Genomic DNA, 20,799 nt, shown 5'->3' with positions numbered 1-20,799 from the left:
TTACTTTAATAGAATGCCTCATCAAGCCAGATAAATAACGCATCCGCTTGTCGCATTTGCATTTGCTGTGTTATTCCTTTATGCTTTGTGTGTTTATTTTTATTATCTGCATGCCTGCTCTCTTAATTCTGTGATAATATTCGCGCAATTTATTTCCACACTTGCGTTGCGCTCATCTGCAGCGCTCTCGGGGGCACTGTAGTCACCAAGTCTTACAGCCAGAAGTGGCAAAAAATCAACATCACAGAAATGGTAATTTGACGCGTGTGCCACGAGCGCGTTGAAGGATATGACAACAAGTCCTGAGGTTATGTTTACCAGCAAAGCCTACCGCTCCCACTGACACGAGCCTGAGCACCGTTGCGCCGAGTATACGTATATGTCTGAATAGTGATGCCAGCAAATCAGTAAAGATTTAGCTGATAAATCCCGTCCCTCATCAAGTATGTGTGTATGCGTGTATGATTGTTGTTGGTAGTGCGCGCTATCTGCATGATGGCTGTCTAGAATGCACAAACATTTACGCTTAAATTAGGAATTTGTTTGCTTGGCGAACATTAATGATTAATTCTTTGCATTCATTACGGCATGGCGGCAGTACATAGCAGAGGTGCTAGGAGTGGCAATAGCTTCTAGCAAACCGGCATTCATATTCACAAATTCACAACATACAGTTTATTATAGACCTACATAAGCCATAAAAATAGTGTGCTGAAGGAATAATCACAATTTGCTCTATGCTAACACTGCTCTTAGTTGTCTGTTCTGGGCAGCGGTTGATGTGTGCGCCCCGAGCTACGAGCTGTTACGATCTGGGGAAATGTTTACGTGCCTGATATGAAAGCGTACTAACATAAAAGACAGATTAAGCATATTAAACGGAATGAAAAGCAACCGAACATTAAACCTACCGAGTGTGTTAAATATATCCCAGTGTATATAAACATACTTGTATGTATGAATATAATATGTATATAATACATAAACGGAGGCAGAAATAAATACATATTTTAAATGATAGATAAAAGTAGAAGGCTATGAAGCCGCATACAAAAAGCTTGGCTCTGTAAGTTTTTCTGCAAGAATCAGTTGCACTACTTTCAATAAACAAAGTCATCATATAAGTTTTGGTTTTCATAAAAAATATTTGAGTTTATCAAAGCTCCCTTTGAAACTTACTTTAATTGTTACTTAAAGAAACTCCAACATTGAATCTCAAATAGTTTCGTCAGAAAAACTAGAATCCTTCAATTTAAGCAACTTCAAGATATTAGCTTTGGCTTGTAAACAAAACAGTGGACAAATTGAACAGTCTATACTTGTTTGGTTGATAAAAGTCCGCTGTTGGTAGAACTAAATATTTTGCCTAGATGACCTGGAACTGAATCTTTGTATCGGCAATGTATCAAAAAACAATCGAGATTCGGTTATGACTCTGAGGTAAAAAATTATATACATACTTTTTAAGTTCTCAGACTTTTTCTCTTGGGTGTTACAAACATCATGAGAAACTGCTGAGTTTCCTGAAAGACCTTTCATATGTGAACACCGCATTGATATATCAGATTCCATAAACGGTTACTGTGCGTTATAGCATTTAGCGATAATCAGAAATATCTCCAGCATTACGCAGCCGCTTGTTGAGGTAGTGGCATTCTAATCTTGAAAAAAGTTTAAATTTGTATTTTTATTTTAAAAACTTTTTGCAAAAATTGGTTTGCTTTCTGTGTTGCTGGGACATTCAAAAATGTAGAAATCGTCAATCAAAGCGCCACAATCAAATTCTCTGCCAACGAAGCCACATGCCGGCATTTACATATATACACATTTATTTCCTTATATGCACACACATATACTCATATGTTTGTATAAATGACAAGCAACATGCTCGGAAAAGTTGCAAATTCATTGTTTGACAACTGAAAGCGCAGAATGTCGAAAGCCAACTGTCAGCACTCACGAACATACCAGTTGTTAGTTGAAATGTAGGAATTTTGCTGCTTTCAAATATTTTTGCCTGCTCAATAATATACAAATGGTTTTTAAAGTGTATGCGTTCACATGTGTGGGTGGTGCAAATAAATTGACAATAGTACAAAATTTAATTTGATTTCCTTTCCACAAAAAGCTGTAATGAAAAAATGTTCATTGTACCGTTTTCAATTGATCTATTCTCGAAATTGTCCTATTTCCCTTACTGTCTGCTGCTGTGCTGGCTTGCTTACCTACTACTTCGTATATGTACATATATACAAAAACATACACATATATAATATACAAATTCATGCTTCTGCATTGAAGAATTACATGCTACCATTTTTATTGCTAACGGTTTGCATATAAATTAGTTGCTTGCTTAGAATGTTGCATACAACATTCATCGTGTTGAGAAGCGCTCTTAATTTCTCCAACTTTTTGTTTTAATTCGATTGTTTGCTGGAAGTAATGCTTATCACCGCAATTTCGCAAATTTGTTTACCACATTCATTTGTAAATCTCTCCGGTTTAACAGTTTTCTAATTCTCTCATTCCTTTTTGTAATGTTGCCATTTTTGCTGTACATTTTCGATTCACATTTCACAGATTTTATTTAGAAATGTCAATAGAAATTGGTTAGTTCGAAATGAAATTTGGAACTCCACAGAAATTTCATTACATTTCAGGTCGCATCGTTGAGTTAGTGCAGGATTTTAATTAATTTATGTGAAAATTTATTTTTTGCATTCATCTTTTTTTCAATTCTTTGGGGTGCAAAAGAACTCAAAAAATATTGTTTTTAATTGCATTTTCAGTATTTGATATTTTCTTTGTGAATTGTGTAGAAATCCAAATTAATTTCATTGATATTTTGTACTAAACCTAATTCAAGTATGCAAGATGTTTTCATGAGCGGTAGTGTGTACATGAAGGTTGTGCGTGGAGCGTTTGTCGTGATACAATAACTGTATGGTAACTTTATGAATTTCAGTATGGTTTGGCAACGAAATCCAGATCGTTGAACAGTTCTTAAACTCGTTAGAACACTTTAACAACTTAACCTAACTAAATTAGTTAACCTATCTTAATTTAACTTAAATTAACATAGCTTAACTTAACTTAACTTAACTTAACTTAACTTAACTTAACTTAACTTAACTTAACTTAACTTAACTTAACTTAACTTAACTTAACTTAACTTAACTTGACTTGACGTGACTTGACTTAACTTAACTCAATTGAACTTCACATAATCATAAGTAACAAGTAAGGAAGGGCTAAGTTCGGGTGTCACCGAACTTTTTATACTCTCGCACGATAAAGTGATAATCGAGATTTCATTATCCGTCATTTACATATTTTTCAAATACCGTATTTGTGTAAAGTTTTATTCCGCTATCATCATTGGTTCCTAATATATATATATTATACAGAGAAGGCATCAGATGGAATTCAAAATAGCGTTATATTGGAAGAAGGCGTGGTTGTGAACCGATTTCACCCACATTTTGTACATGTCATCAGGGTGTGAAGTATATAGCATATACCGAATTTGATTGAAATCGGTAGAGTAGTTCCCGAGATATGGTTTTTGGTCCATAAGTGGGCGACGCCACGCCCATTTTCAATTTTTAAAAAAAGCCTGGGTGCAGCTTTCTTCTGGCATTTCTTCGGTAAAATTTAGTGTTTCTGACGTTTTTTGTTAGTCGGTTAACGCACTTTTAGTGATTTTCAACATAACCATTGTATGGGAGGTGGGCGAGGTTATTATCCGATTTCTTCCATTTTTGAACTGTATATGGAAATGCCTGAAGGAAACGACTCTGTAGAATTTGGTTGACATAGCTATAGTAGTTTCCGAGATATGTACAAAAAACTTAGTAGGGGGCGGGGCCACGCCCACTTTTCCAAAAAAATTGCGTCCCTCCCTAATGCGATCCTTTATGCCAAATTTCACTTTAATATCTTTATTTATGGCTTAGTTATGATACTTTATAGGTTTTCGGTTTCCGCCATTTTGTGGGCGTGGCAGTGGGCCGATTTTGCCCATCTTCGAACTTAACCTTCTTATGGAGCCAAGGAATACGTGAGTTTCATCAGGATATCTCAATTTTAACTCAAGTTACAGCTTGCACGGACCGACGACGGACAGACAGACTTCCGGATTTCAACTCTACTCGTCACCCTGATCACTTTGGTATATATAACCCGATATTTGACTCTTTTAGTTTTAGGACTTACAAACAACCGTTATGTGAACAAAACTATAATACTCTCCTTAGCATCTTTGTTGCGAGAGTATAAAAATACTTTACTTTAATTTAACATAACTTAACTTAACTTAGCGTAACTTTTCTTAATTTAACTTCGCTTAACGTATATAACTTAACTTAATTGAACTTAACATAATTTTCTTACTTTACTTTACTTTACTTTACTTTACTTTGCTTTACTTTACTTTACTTTACTTTACTTTACTTTACTTTACTTTACTTTACTTTACTTTACTTTTCTTATGCACTGTAAATTATCTCAAGAACGCTTGTCATATTTCAAAGGCACTTTCTGGAGTTACAGCACAATTGAAGGAAATGAAGAGAAATTTATAATTTAAAACTTTAAATGCTTTCAAAATAGTAACCGTTACTTTTTGGCGAAAAGCTTCCAAAAGCTCAACTGAAACTAAATTTTCAGTATTTGCAAATTTCAAAAAAAAAGTTACCAAACACACTTAATATTTCACGACGTATTTACATATTTGCGTAGAATTGATGCCACTCGAAATGTCAAATCGTACTATTTGCTAGGACAGTCACTGCAATCCAACTTAAATGAAGATAGTTACAAATTGGGCAATTGCCCTGAACTGCAAGAGTTCATAGAACCGGCTGGTAGCTAGCGCACAAAGAACTTCGCTGCTACCAAGTCGAATGGCTGTCGCTGCTATGTGCAGATACAGATATAAAAATAAATATGTATGTATGTATGCAAACCATCTATAAAGGATATTATAAGCGTTTTAAAAGCAGATATATAACTACATATATATAGGTACATTTATTCGCCGAATCGCTTGTAATGCTATTCACCTGTGAAAACTCTGAATACAACTGCAAGTGCTGAGATAATTGCACTAAGAAGCGAATGAGTGAATGAGCGAATGAATGAAAGCACTTAATGGCACAGAGTGGAATTTAGTACGGGAAATTGCCACAGCCATAGACTAGCTGCTCAGCTCGGAAAATGCTTGTTTGTAGAACACAAAAAAAGCACCATTTACTAAACAAATGAATAAACGGCGAAAATAAATGTCGAAAAGAGATGTGTAAAAATCACAACTAATTAACCAGCAAGTACTAGCATATTTATGCAATCAAGCCAAGCTAACGACGACTGTCGCTCAATTTGTGCTAAATGTTTGCACAAGCACAGCTAAATGCAGCCACTTATTAACAGTGCATGTGTACATATATTTGCTTATATAGGTAAGTACACATGTAAGCCGACTCTCAACATGCGCCATTCAGCGTGGATTTCTTTCAAATGCAATTGAGAAGAAAAATTGCGACTACTTTACCTCAATTAATAAATTGTGCATAATATATATTTTAATTTGTTTGCCTATTCGTAAACGTCGCAAACACCGCTTACGGCAACGTTGAATGCACTGTTGAGTGTGCTACATTACCACCCCCGCCTGCAGTCGCCCGCGCACAGACCCACACGTGCGAATACGTTTTGCCTGCCAATTGAAATGCCGGCAGCGAAGTTGCTCATACGACACGGTGCGCCAGTAGGCAAATGTCAGCGCTAAAACCTTACAAGCTTCAAATGCCGGTTGGGTGTGCATGTATTTGTGTATATCGCCGCACACCTGTGGCGAAATCGTTTGCAAATCACTGGCTGCCAGATGCTGTACGAGCTGCCAATTGAGCCGATCGCTGTATGTAGACGTTAACTGTCAGACCTGGTTGCGGTTGCGCTGTACACACTTGTCTGTATGCTTGCACTAATGCAGGTAGAAGTGGTGCATTTATTTGAAAATGCTATTATTATATGTGTGTATATTTGTGGACGTAATTAGTTTTTTTTCAGACTTCAGCTAATCCTTACTTGGAAGGCAATTCATTTAGGCAATCACAATAGAAATAGTTTCTCTAAATATTTCAATGGAAAGCAAAGTTTCTCTAATTAAAGTGCAAGAATGTGGCACAACATGTTCCGCTTCAGGAATCCACTAAATATATGCAGTGCGTTTTAAAGTGGGTCAGCTGCAGTTACTCGTAAAAGTAACTTAAGTTTTGTGGAGAAAATGTCATGAATCTTACCATGCGAAAATCGTGGCGCTTTTTAGCAACTAAATGCAAATGAGTTTAGGCAATTAGTTAAGAAATAATAATATGCGCTACTTACAATTCAATACGTCGATTTAACGGTTTTATAAGCACTTGATTGCCTTCACTATTCAATTCTGGCAGGCGAGTTTTCTGCTCGCTTAGCATATGAATTAATTGGAATGCGTAAAAATTATGTAAATATATAGGTACCACAACAACAGTTAATAAACAGTTAATAAAGTAGCTTCTGGGATTTTCTGCAGGAAAATAAATGTAAACCCGAAAGAAATTGCGGCTATATTAAGAGTTAACTTGTATGTATATAATATACCAGCACCACTAATTTTTAAGTTTTTTTCCGATTTTCCTTGAAATTTTACACAAAATGGCGACTGTGAGTGTTTGCTTCAAATTTTGATAATTTTCCAAATATTTATATCTCTTTTGATCGGGCCCCATTTCTGGCAGTATCGATATAAAGTTTTATCGAGCGTATTGTCTGAATTAAAGTCCACCATCAATAAACTAATTGGATTTTATCAGTGTGGCTTTAGACCTGGAGAATCAACACCCGACCAGATATTCACCATACGCCAAATCTTAGAAATTATCCGTGAAAAGAGAATCGTGTGGTGGTGGTGTGTGCACCTTTACGTCGATTTTAAAGGCGCTTTTGACAGCATGAAAAGGAGCTGCCTTTATGCCGCGATGTCTGAATTGGTTATCCGCGAAAAAATAATACGGCTGTGCAAACTGACGCCGAGCAACACCAAAAGCTCCGTCGGGAAAAAAGAGGTTTCAGACGAGGCGACTCCCTACCTTCCTACAGCGTATCAGCGAATTACCAGATAATAGTTAGGAGAACTGCGTTAGAAATGTTATCACGGCTACCAATAAAAGCCGCTCAAAGTCCCGTAGTACGCGCTTATAAGAAGCTGAAGTCTAATAAGAGTTACGGTGCACTCTTAATTACTAAGCATAATTCAGTTTTCGCACTTAGTGCATGCCATTTCGTGTACTGTTCCAGTTTACAAACCCAAATCTGAAATCTAAGTTACACCAATCGTCCCTGGAGCGATGTTTCGCCAATGCTCAAATTACTTTCGTGCGCTGCAGTCCAACTTACATACAGTCTGCGCAAAAAGTAGGTCAACAACCACGATCTGCGGCTGTGGTGGAAGTAATTGTAATAAAAAAAGTCCATTGAAGTTGGCCTTTCACCGCTTTTTATGGTTAGCCAATTTTCCAATTTTCCTCTCGATTTCCCGAAAACGCATACAAACATTTCCATATGTCTGAGTCTGTGTTTGCAATGTTTTGTGATACTGAGAGAAAATGAAATTGCCAACAATTACAGTTAATTAGCGACGAATTGAGCTGATAATGAACGTAGCAAACATTTGTGTTCCGTTTTTTCAGCTTCGTTATTACAGTTATCTGTCGTTTTGTTTCGTTCGGTTGCTCAATTCTTGTTTTCTATTTTTTTCGCTTCCAGCTTTCGCTGCAACTTGCTATTTTAAAGAGCATACTAGTCAACGAAGCACGTTTAATTTTCTGCAATTTCGCCGAAATTGTTCTTGGTTTTCTGTAATCTTTTGTTTGGGTGGAAAAGTTCCGTTCGAAAAATGCCTTCAGTTGCTATTGTAACGGTTCTACCTTTTGCGCGGCGACAAAGTACTCATTATCTCTACTATGAAATTGAAATGTAATTAATTTTAATGTCAACCCAGTTTTGCGCTCGAGTCTCTACAATTGAATTCACCGCATTCAATTAGCAAATCAGCGTTTTTGCACTTTTATGCATATTTTAGAATTGTTGCAATGGGTTAACCAATGCATAAATTATTTATTTAATTTCTTCTGCCATTTGCATATGTTTAGTTGCACATGCAAACACTTGCAACATGCAATTTGCTACCACACACATCATTATGTATATGTTTGTATACTAATGCACTTATGTATTGGCATTCATTTAGTTCTGCATGAATTTATCGTAATTTATTTGAAAATTCACGAGCGCTTTTTTTGCGTCGACTGGGGCTAACCATGTCGTTAACTGTCAATTCCACTGTTAAATGTGGTCGCCGTCAATATTTGTTCATTGAAATCTCATAGCGCATTGCCACATTTCATTATATTTTCAATTAATCCGAAATTGCACGTTTTATCGCTGAAATTGTCAATTATTATTGGGCCTTTGAGTACGCGGCGGTTGCAAACTTAAAAATTAAATGGAAAATGTTTCATAAATTTCAATGAAATCATAATCAATATAGTGACAGCAGAGTTAATAGTTTGTGAAATGCTTTATAGCTAACAAATGGGTATTTTAGTTACCGTTTGGCGACTAAAAATATTACGTTTTTATTAATTTCACAATTTAAAATTAAAATATTTATTTAGATAAATTTGGAATTTTTTCGTTCAAAGCTGATTTTCAAATCCCAATAACTTTAGCAGTGTAAAATAGTACTTGTATATATAGAATAGTTTTGGTTTGAAGAACATAGGAACCAATTTATAGTTTCTAAAGAGGAACGAAAGAAAAGCGTAGGACATATGCTTCCTTGTAAGGCTAAGTTTAGGTTCCACATTACGAATTTCAAAAAATCAATTTTGGTTTTGTATATACTGGGAAGTCAAAAAAGTCTTTCCGTATTTCTAATCAAACTTCAACTTATTTTTTTTCTATATTTATACTAATAAAAAAAACTAACTAATATGTATCATTTTGGTTGGCCACTTTTTGCTGTTTTTCCGCTAGAGACATTATTCCATCAGTGTAAGTCGAACGGAAGCGAGCAAACCATTTTCGAGCTACACGAACTGATACGGCAACGTCTCCGTAAACTTCATAAATTTCATTGGTGGCTTGCGTGGCATTTTTTTACAAAAATTTCAAAAAAGAGCGAATTTCGTCATTATTTTCACTCATTTTTCAACAGCTGTAACTTTTCTTCAACTTCGCAAAATATGACCTTTCAAATAATATATGGTATATTGTTGGAATGGTGATATTTGGGCTTTATTTACACAATTTGATTGGTAGCACTGGAGATATACGACTGCAACAACATCTATTGTGCAAAATACGAAACGACTTTTTCAACTACCCAATATAACGAATTCAAATCTAATTAAGAACATTCTACGGAAACTTGAAGTTAAGTCAACAAACACACGATCTTGGCGATCTTGCATACCCTTGAGTCATGTCACCTAACCTAAATATGTCTGATAGCGCTTTCGGACATTTGTGTATCGTTTTAATGACTTGCGTATTTCCTGAATTGGTTCGTTAGTAAAGCGGATGACACTCTTGAAAATTTCATCAGCTCTTTCTTTTCCCGGAACGCCTTTATAGTCTGGATCTACGCAGCGCTTTCCGGTTGCCACTATATCTACTGTCTCCCAGCTTCTAAGGACATTTTTTGACGCATAGCGATCTGAGATTATTGCTTTGATTGTCGCTTCACTATCGATGTTGATATTATTTATGTTCGCATCCAGAGTAAATACAGTTTTTGTTTAGAGGCAAAAAAATACCAAACGATTATTTCGAAATCCTCTCGGGACCACAGTTCTTGGCTATGTATAAAACTGCTTTACCGTGCTTAGGGAGGATACTGACTATAACTGCAATTATATCTATCGCTTAGATATACCACTTGTAGTCCCCACACAGCTGTTTACATAGCTAGCTATGTGATGATAGTGAGTTGCTTAAAGAAATCGCGTAAATATATAATTTAATAATGTATATGAACATTTACAGCAAACCTTTAAGCTTTCTATTTGCGCCCATTTCATTTATTCTAACGCTTTCTTTCACTATACTCTTTCTCTCCTTTTCACAGGTGAATCATCCGCATCAGCTGTCACTTCATCCGCTCCAGTACGAAAAGCGTACACAGCCTGCATACTGGCCATGCTCTTCAGTATCGTTATAATTGGTGGACACAACACATGACATGTTAATTTGCAAAAGCAACAAAAACAGCAACAACACGAAGTTGAAGATGAGAAACAAAAGCGCATAGAGGAAAATAAATCAATACAGATTGTACGCATGCAAAACAAGATGACAATGAAAAATTGCACAAAGAGCACTTTGTGTGCGCAACAACACTTGACTAAAATAAAAGAAAGATTGCTGCAACAACAACAACTGTGCGGTTCAGTACATTAATGCGTCAGAGAAAAAACTAAAACGATTTCTTCTTTAACTTGTAAGTTTATATAGGCAACCGTATCCATAGATATTAGATGCAAAAACAAAAAGAACAACACATAGACTTATGTGTGTACAACAAACGGCGGCTAAGCAAACAACAACAATAAAACAAACAAAAACACACAACTAGCAGTAAAAGAAATAAACAACCGAGTAGGCTAGGGACTAAGCTGCATTTGTTGTAGCAGTTGTTGTTGTTGTAGCCGAGTGAAAAAACCCACAAAGCAGCAAAGAAGGCACACAAGAAACAGCAGAAAAAACATGCCAACAACGAGATGTAGGCGGAAACATACGTACGCTTAAGCAACAACAATACACATATACACAAATATACCAACATACACACACACATACACACGTGCAGCCAAAAAAACACACATACAGTGTCATAAACAAATGTAGTGGCAATTGAAACGTAAGAGCTGCACACATACACACCCGCACTGCTACATTTGTTTGCGTGCTGCACGGCCTGAGAATTAGTGTTACTCATACGACGCGTACGTCCCCGGCAGCAAACACCTGCTGACACGTGCGTGCGGCGTGTTATCTTACAAGCGTGCGCCTGGCATTTGCCGTTAAGCGCTTACGGCCCACAACAACAAGCCGCAGTGACAAACACAAACAAACATTGGAAATCTCACACACACACTTAGCCAACACAAAAGGAAAACAAGCCAACAGTTAGAAAAAAATCCAAAAGCTCTAAGCATAACATTAGCAAAAGTTAACTAAGCTAGGTAAATGTAAGTATACCGTTAAGTACGTGCAAATGTATTCACAACAGTAAAAAACAAACTCACAAGTTCATGTGTGCATGTATGTGTTCAGCATTGTAAGAACTAACTGGGTTTTTTCGGGAGTTGCGACAAATTTTGCTAGATTTCGCACAGAGGTCTTCATTACAGCAGCTGCCGATTTTTTGTATATGATTGTGTTGTATTGCATTTAACTTTAATTACAAATACATATGTAAATTTAGTTTTATAGATTTTCTATGCAAAAATCACTGTGCTAAATTTGAAATATGGTATCAGCAAAAACAAGTCAAATAGTAATAATAAAAAAAACAAAACAATAAAGTGTAATTAAGCAACTTCTATTTCAGACTTAGGTAAGTTTACAAAAACAAAAACAACAAAAAATACCATGCAATTTACTATAAAACATGGAAACGTTATTTAAATGAGAAACGCTGCTAAGAGAAAAAAGAGAATAAACCAACACTTCACTCAAATATAAAATTAAATATGCATACAGATATGAAAAAATGGAAAATGTGTTAGTAAATAAGCGAAAATATAAACAAAAGCTACTTGAATGTAGCGTTAACTTATGAGTGCATAGAATAATTTTACTTAACATATGAAAAATCTCGCATTTGTGTAAATAAGCGTAATTTTAGTGAAATAAATAAGTGAAATTAAAAAGGAAAATAAATCGAATTAGATGACAACAACATAAGCTGCAAGTAAATAGTTGTATCTGCAATTTACACTCTACCTTAATGAATTGTTCTAGGCGGTATAGTCTGCTCTCCCTAACTCTTTCACCTACACATACAAAACCACCTGCGAAATCTAATATTTGCATGCAGTACAGTAAACTATGAGAAAATAAACACCTACAAATAATTTATAGAAATATGTATACAAAAAAAATTCTTTGCAAGTTTGTGCAACATAATTTATATGTCATGATATAAAATTTTAACTTTTTGCTAAAAAAAATTCTTTTCATTTACAATAAAATTTGAAAAAAAAACTGAATTATTTTTTATAAGCACCACTGAAATAATAATTATCTCATGATATAATAGATAACTTATGACACAAACTACACAACTATTGTTGACACTTATATTCTTTTAATTTAGAAAACTATAAAATACGTTTTTGTGCAAACCACTGATATAATAAATATCGCATGACATAAAATTAGCAAATTTTGCCAACAATATTTTCTTCACATTTTAAAGTTGATTTAGAAGGCATCACAGATAAAACATATATCGCATGACATAAAATGTACAATTTTGCTAACAATTTTTTCTTTTCAGCTATAATTAATTTAGATAAACACTAAGTTATTTTTTGTATGAACTAAAATATATTAATTATCTCATGATTTCTCAAAATTTTCAACTTTTGTTAACAATCTTTTATTAAGCTATAATTAATCCTAAAAAAAACATAGCGATTTCTTACAGTGTCTATTAATAATATAATTATCTCATGGCCGAACATTTTCAATTTTTGCCAACATCTCTTTTCATTTAAAAGTTAAAAACAAAGAATAATTTTTTTAGGCAATGCTGATACAATTTTTATTTCATGATATAATTTTTTTTATTTTTACGAAAAAAATATAACAGAAACAAATTAAGAAAAATACACAAAATTTTTCTTCACAAATTAACGCATGACTTAAAATTTATAAATTTTATCGCCTAATATATTTTCAATTGTTTATAATGTTTTTAGAATAGCTTACATCTCAAGTTATATGATTTTGAATTTTGTATATACACCGCAAACAGATTACTCGCAAGTCCTACTCAATCTCGCCCACAAATAAAGTTCCAGTTCGCATCGATAAAAATGTCTCACCTTCTTGGAGGTTATACTAATACACTTCAGTAGATTTTACAATTTTCCCAGTATTATCACACATCTTTAATCGAACAGCATCGAACTAGATATGCAGCGCTTTTTTTAGTAATTCTATTATTATTAAAAAATAATGCGCTTTTCTATGCAATATTTTGTTTTGCAGGAACGAATCCGCTGTTTCAAGCTTATTACCTGTCTTATTGCTTCAAACCACTACAGTATGTATAGCCAAAGAACTCACCATTCGACGAAAAGTAACGAATATATGCTAGTAATTTAGTCCATTATAACGCGGACTCATGAAGAGGTTAAAGCACTGATTTTTTTTTTTTGTAATGGATAGATTTTCTCACTCCCTACAAAACTTTCTTTTCGGTTTTCGTTCACGGAGAAGTTGTGTAAATAAATCTCAGAGTTTAATCTTGTGACCTTAAAACGAACCACCAACTTTATTCTGATTTGATTAACTCATCCACTAAGTGAACGTTTATGCCATGAAATTATAACGTTTTCTCTTTCCTGCCTTCATCTCTCGCCGTGTAAAAAGTAATAATTTAAAGCAGAGTCACATCATATTTCTGCTTTAGTCGAGAGATGGCGTACGCAGGAAGTTAAGCGAGGAAAATAAAAAATTTCTAAGTCTTCTATATCCTCTCCTATTGCATTTTATATAAACAGCCTCTTATTATATTTCATTTTGTCTCAATACCAAAAGCTTGCAAAAAATCGCCTGCATTTAACTTAGCATTTATTTATTTTATTCTTATGTCTTATATTTTATTCTTAGCTCTGAAACAAGTGGAATAAATTTAAAGTCGATTGCAGTTTTAATTTAATGATATTTGCTGTCATAGATGTATTCATACAGTGTGCGGTTACACAACACAAACAAGACAAATTAACCGCAATTACTTAACCAATTCAGCAAAATTGTGTTTGTTTGTTTGTTGCCGTATGATCACATGTATATATATGTATGTATGTATGTATACTTATATACCATATTGAATGTATGCAAAGTTAGCTATACATATATATACATATATATACCCTGAACTAGCCGACTCTTTGTGCGAAAGCGACTTTTATATACACACATACATCAAAAAATTCACGCAGCCATACCAAGCAAATACCTGACATTTGACAAATGACACAAATTTTGTGGTTTCTGATAATTTGCATTTTAAACTATCGAGAGCTAGGAAGCTACACGAAGTTTTGCGCCATTGAATCTCACCCTCTTTCATCACTTATTTTTGCAATTCGCAAATAAGTTTTCAACAGCAACAATTTTACTTAAAAGACCCACAAACAACCAAACGAATTGATATACAAATCAAAACCATCAAAAAACTTATTTGTGTACATAGAAATTTTCTCGTAACAGTAAATTCTCCAAAAACATATATTGCCACCAACAAAACCAGAAGGAAAGTCCGCATTGTCTCTCAATAGAAAAATACTGAGAAAAGTCATAGCAATGAAGAAAAATTTATTCCATAAACATATTTACCGTAAATAAGTAGAGCTAAATTAAATAATAATAATTGTAACTAGAGTATTTGAAAATAAATTTTGTAAAATAATTTTAGAACTTCTAATCCATTCAATATACTTAAGTATTTAGCTGGTAAGACTTTTCTTGGGGAATGAGGTACGATGTGAGTGAGTTTTTCACGGTGTTTTGAAACAAGTTTTGTAGAAAGTCAAACAAGATATGCCAAAGTGAAATTGCAGCAGCAATGTTTACATATTTACATAACATTAAATAATTTTAAACTTGAGTTCCACCATTACTTTTTTAAATATTTTTTTTTTTTTAATTTTTGTTTTTTTCTTTCGTAAAATGAGTTTACTTTTAACGCATAAATATACTCATTTTATAGAAGAATGTGTCAAACTCTGCGAAATATTCTCACTTTAAGCTTATAGCATTAATGAGAGCGCTGAAGACCACTTCATTTTCCTCCTAAAATAAAATAAACTTATTTGCTCGAAATTGCAGTGCAACTTGGCAGTGGCTTTGAAAAAACTCCGTGAATGCATTAAAAAATTATTTTAAGTTCTTAAATATTATATTTAACAATGAGATCAGACGTTTCACCTACTTATTGTGAATGACTGAGCCATTTATACAATACTAGAAACACTTGATGAAAATGTTACTCATACACCATGGCATGTAAAGCGGGTTTTTAACATTTTTATTGTTATTCATACGCCTTGGCATGCAAATGAGTTTCGAAGATTTTTACTATAGTTAAAATATGTGCGAGAAAATATTTTTAGTTCTACAGGGCATGCTGCAGGCAGTAAAACTTGATAAAGTATATACTCAACTTTCTGCCTCTTTTTGGCGTAGACATACCGGCCGGCTATAACCAAGCTCAACTTTGGCTAACTAAAATATTTCCCCTTAAGGTTGAAAGAGCTCGACTTTGCATCCGGCAAATATTCAACATTTAAAAATAAATACTTTTTTATTCACATAAAAAATTTGATCAGAAAATGTAGAATATTGGAGCTCTTTCTCTGCTAAGTGGCTAATGCAGCACAATTATTGTAAATAAAGGCGGTACACTTACTTTTCTCGCAGCACTTGTTCAAGGCAATATAATTTCTGTAATTTCTTCCTTGACTCGAACTTTTTCTTCTAAATGTATTTTCCTATAATAATCATAATTTCTCAATTTTTCGCTTTATTTTCGAAAAAGTTGCGATGATTTTCCGAATACTTGACGACATGTGAAAGCATCATATATTACCTCATATTCCAAGCAAAAACCCAAATTGAGCATTAACTGTAAAAATCGTGAATTTTTAGATCTAAGTTGCGCAGGAATATAAAATCAAAATATTACACATATATAATATATATAATAAAAGCAGTTTAAAAAATCTCCTGATAGTGTTGAAGACTGAGCTGCTTGCGAAAATTCGACTTGGTCAAAACCAATAACGCTGCTACAAATCAGAGACGGGGGCAATGCTTCAGTGAAATGAAAGCGAAGCGCCACGTAAGCGAAATGAGTAGAAGGCGAAAATGTTAACTAAGTATATATGCATGTATGTATTTCTCCATTTATTTTATACTGCTGTGTTATCTGCGTATGTTAGTACAGTTACGGTAAATAGCCAAGCACAAGTCTTTAACATATTCACGAAATATTCATATAATTTTACAATAAAAGCATACGTATGTACCACTGCATATACTATTTACATATAACATATATTACTAATAATGGAGATACTTTAAAATATTGTATATATTAAACTAAATGAAAACAATAGCATCAACAACAAAAAAGAACTATTCCATAAGGACTGTGTGGCTAAATTTCATGGTCGAGTAAATTATAATCAAATAAAATAATGAATAATAAATAATAAATAAAGAATACATAAGTGTATGGTATGTATGTACAATTCCAATAAAACATTCAATAAATGATGCAATTAAATTGAATCAATATAAAAAAAAATTATTGTGTGTACTTTTTCATTGCGAAAAATATGGTAAATATATTCGGCTATTTGGCTGGCATTTCTAATAAACAATTTCTCTACATATTTGTGCAGGTCATTGTCTGCAACTTATAATAAAATGTGCAGCTGAGTATGCAGCACTGGTTATATCCAGCTACTGATACTTTAGATGTTGGCGTATCAGTTATAAGACTTTTTAGAATATGTCGAAAACTAGAAATGAAAGTTTTGGATTAGATTGACCTATTGGACAATGTGGACTTTAGTCATATATACTGTAATAACTAAAGTGTTGGTTATTTTCTATATTAATTTATTTTTATTTGCAATCAATACTTAAGTTTCAGTTTTGGCCCTGTAAAAAGGATCCCACGTACGCAAGCTCTATATTCTCAGTTTTCAAAGCTGTCTGAAATATTTTTCGTTTCCCATGTATAGTAGAAGGAAGTATCATTATTTTACAGGCAAAACTTAAACTTATAGCCATAAAATATTATACTCATTTACAAAATTTTCTGCTCTCCAAACAAAGGTGTTTTTTTTTTATTATTTTACGCAATTAAGGGATTATTTGCAATTAGAATTTTCAAAAAATCGATTTTTTTACTTTATTTTCATAATTTGCATATATTTAAGAATACACAAAGAAAATTTCAAATGGTTTCGGTGAATCCTTTCAAAGTTACACGCAAATTTGCGCTTGAAAATGCATTTCAATTAAAACTATACATCAAGCGACTAGATGACGCTATATGAAAAGAGTTAGAGGACACAATAGACCAATGATAGCAATACTCTCACATCTGTCTAACTCTCCATAGAGCGCAATGAACATTCAAAAACTGTACTGAGCTATGCATACAGCAATCGTACACCATGGCGTATGAGCAACACCAAATTTATAAGGCAGCTGTATGGATGCTCAGTACACTTGAAGCATAAATTTAACTGCATATAACTTTTAAGCGAATGGTTTTATGGAAAAAACAAACAGAACGTTTTTGTAGAGCAGAAATTTTTTCGAATACAATTTTTTTAAGTTGTACATTTATTTGCTTTGCAGATAAAATATTTAATACAAAAGGCCAAAGGATTCCGTGGAAAATATATGTGACAAGTAAAATGATTTAGCCACGGTATAAATTTAAAATAAAGAACAACAAAAAAACAAACAAATATACTTGGGAAATAACAGCCACGCTAATGAATACAAATCTTCTACCTTTGATAAAAAAAACAGTAAATACAGCACCTTTAAAATATTTATCTACAGGGTGGGCCAAAAGAAACCAAGGGGTGTAAAAGTTTAATAACTTTTTCGTTTATTATTATTATTTTTTTTTTTTTTTCTTTCAGATTATATAGACAACACTTGGAGAATTTATAATGGAGAGGTACACAACTGAATAGACAACCAGAACAAAAGAATTTTATTATTTAAACCAGAAATTATTTTAACGCAAAGAGCATATCGTCGACATTTTAACGTCAGAATTTCGCCCTCTGAAGTAATGGTTCGTTGCTTAGTTGATCGTCATCACCAACATGGCAGCGTAACAGATTTGCTTCGAACCGGTAGACCACATTTAAGTCGCACTGCGGAAAATATTGAACGAGTACAGCAAAGTGTTAACGAAGCACCAGAAACATCTGCCAGAAAGCGTTCTGCTCAGCTAGGAATGTCTCGTACGTCACTACGGCGCATTTTAAAAGAAGATTTACAGTTATACCCATATAAGGTGCAAATGGTGCAAGAACTAAAACCCGCAGGTCATCGGCAACGTCTAAATTTTGCAGTTAAATTTCAAGAGTTGGCCAGAAATGAAATCAACTTTATTAAAAATTTGATTATAGTGATGAAGCTCATTTTCAATTGAATGGCTTTGTTAATAAGCAGAACTGTAGGTTCTGGGGTTCTCAAAATCCAAGAGCCATTCATCGACGCCAATTACACCCCATCAGGTGTACAGTATGGTGTGGGATCACATCTGAAAATGTCATTGGGCCTTACTTCTTCGAGAATGAAGATAGAAGTGCTGTAACCGTAAATGGAGAGCGGTATCGGTATATGATAGAAATTTTTTTACGTCCTACTCTTGAAAACAGACCTGGTATGTGGTTTCAGCAGGACGGAGCTACTGCCCGTACTGCCTGAGACACAATGGCACTTTTAAGTCAAATTTTTGGAGGGCAAATAATTTTCAGAAATTCGGAAATTATTTGGCCAGCGCGATCGCCATATTTGACAGCACCCGACTATTTTCTTTGGGGTTATTTGAAGGAGCGAGTGTATGTGAACAAGCCAGAGACAATCCTTGAACTCAAGGCAAACATTTGTGCAGAAATTCGAACGCTACAGCCACAAGTTTTGAAAGATGTCATGGAAAATGCTCTAACAAGGGCCCATCAGTGCGAAGCTGAAAACGGCGGTTATTTAAGAGACTTCATTTTTCATACTTAGTATAAAAAATTTCCCTTTTGTATATTATATAATCTGAAAGAAAAAATAAAAAAAAATTAATAAACGAAAAAGTTATTAAACTTTTACACCCCTTGGTTTCTTTTGGCCACCCTGTAGCTAGCCAAATGTTTATGACACCTGGCATATCCACAATCATGCATCGCACAACCATCAGTCGCAAGGGCTGCAGCTTTTGAACATTTTCATACCAAACCAATTTACAGTAAAATTTTTAATCAAAAGCCGATTTATGAAAAAACGCAGGTGAAGCCCGAGAGTAAAATGGTAATTACATGTCATAACTTTATTGAACTGTTTTTCATTATCTGTCCATTACGAACGTCGTTAAAGGTAAAAAAAAGAATTGAAATAATGCTTATGGCGCAAAAAACCACTCACTTTGGCTTGAACTCATACATAAAGGCACGCATATGCACATATCAAGTGTAATCATATGTAAATTATTTGTAATATATAATGGAGCTTTTATTGACTTACGGGGTTACATGGGTTTCCCCGGGCAAAAAACGGTCTTTATTCAATAATTTTTTTACATATAAAAAATTAAATATTTTAATGAATTTTTTTTTTTATTTAAAAGGCTCATATTTAATAAACATTTTGTAAAATTTTCAAAAAAAAATATCAAAATGTCAGTCATTACGACGCCATTTCCGGCAGTCCCTCAGAAAAAAGGTGCATCCGCGTTGTCAGCAGAACTTCTTTCAGGATCATCTGAAATAAAAATAAACAATACGTGTTTTAGTAAAGACAATAAACTAGGTATTGGACGAAGGGAAAAAAATGAAAATTGGATTTTTGGCAGACGTTTTTATAAAAAAATGCAAATTTCGATGAAAATTTCTCGACATTTTTTTTAAATAGTTGTAATTAAAAAAAAAACTTCTTCGTTCAAGACCTTGTAAATGATATCTCGAATACCTGTGTAAAATTTCATCAAGATCGGTTCAGTAGTTTGCGAGAAATCTTGACAACCAACTTTGAAAACATAGTTTTGAGAAAAACGCGTTTAAAGACGGCGCACTTAGCCTATCTAACCTCGAACGCACAAGTTCTCAAGGCTGTATCTCCGAAACTATTAGTCGGATCAACTTGAAAATTTAGGACAATATTCTAGAGATGTTATAGAAGTTAAAAAGACAAAAAAATATTTTCGATTTTTTGAAACTGCGAAACCCATGTAACCCCTTACGCGAGGAAATGGTTACAAATATAATCATTTTAAGAGATACATAGCCTTTAATATTTTTTCATAAGAGTTCTTACATAAACATCCACAAACCAATTTAGTTGTCTCTCTGTATGAGACGTTTATTCAAAGTATAGTGTTCACACTCTGCAGTTATGATAAAACAAATTGCTGATAAAAAAGTGTAGAAGCTTGAACTATGATTAACTGTGTGAGCTTCTTATGGTATCAATTGTTTTATACTCGGTTCAAGTTTTCATAGTAACGGCGTCGGTCAACTGAGAGTTATTCTCCTATAAAAGCATTTTTTGAATTTGAGAACCATCAGATAACAGGCTCGAAGACTGGACAAAATATCTCAAAAGGCTCACATACTCCACACAACAAGCAGACGCGAAACATCCAGAAGGATGTCAGAGCAAACTGAGTTACTGATCCACTATTTTGCTTATAATTTTAGTTTCAAAGGCTAT

At 33.9% G+C, this 20,799-nt stretch overlaps 1 protein-coding gene across 4 annotated transcripts in view; it reads left to right on the top strand.

The window, feature by feature from the left end:
- LOC120767708 (zwei Ig domain protein zig-8) overlaps positions 1-10,768 on the top strand; it is a 197,259-nt gene extending 186,491 nt beyond the window's left edge. For all 4 annotated transcript variants that reach the window (XM_040093914.1, XM_040093931.1, XM_040093907.1 and 1 more), the window contains one exon: positions 10,175-10,768. In XM_040093914.1, coding sequence (XP_039949848.1) covers positions 10,175-10,287 — 113 coding nt within the window. In that variant the 3' untranslated portion in view covers positions 10,288-10,768. The remainder of the gene's footprint in view (positions 1-10,174) is intronic.
- The last annotated feature ends 10,031 nt before the right edge of the window (positions 10,769-20,799 follow it).

Source organism: Bactrocera tryoni, chromosome 1, assembly GCF_016617805.1.
Source record: "Bactrocera tryoni isolate S06 chromosome 1, CSIRO_BtryS06_freeze2, whole genome shotgun sequence".
Classification (NCBI taxonomy): Eukaryota; Metazoa; Arthropoda; class Insecta; order Diptera; family Tephritidae; genus Bactrocera; species Bactrocera tryoni.
The sequence above is the reverse complement of the archived record's forward strand: the minus strand, read 5'-3'. Positions and strand labels throughout refer to the sequence as shown.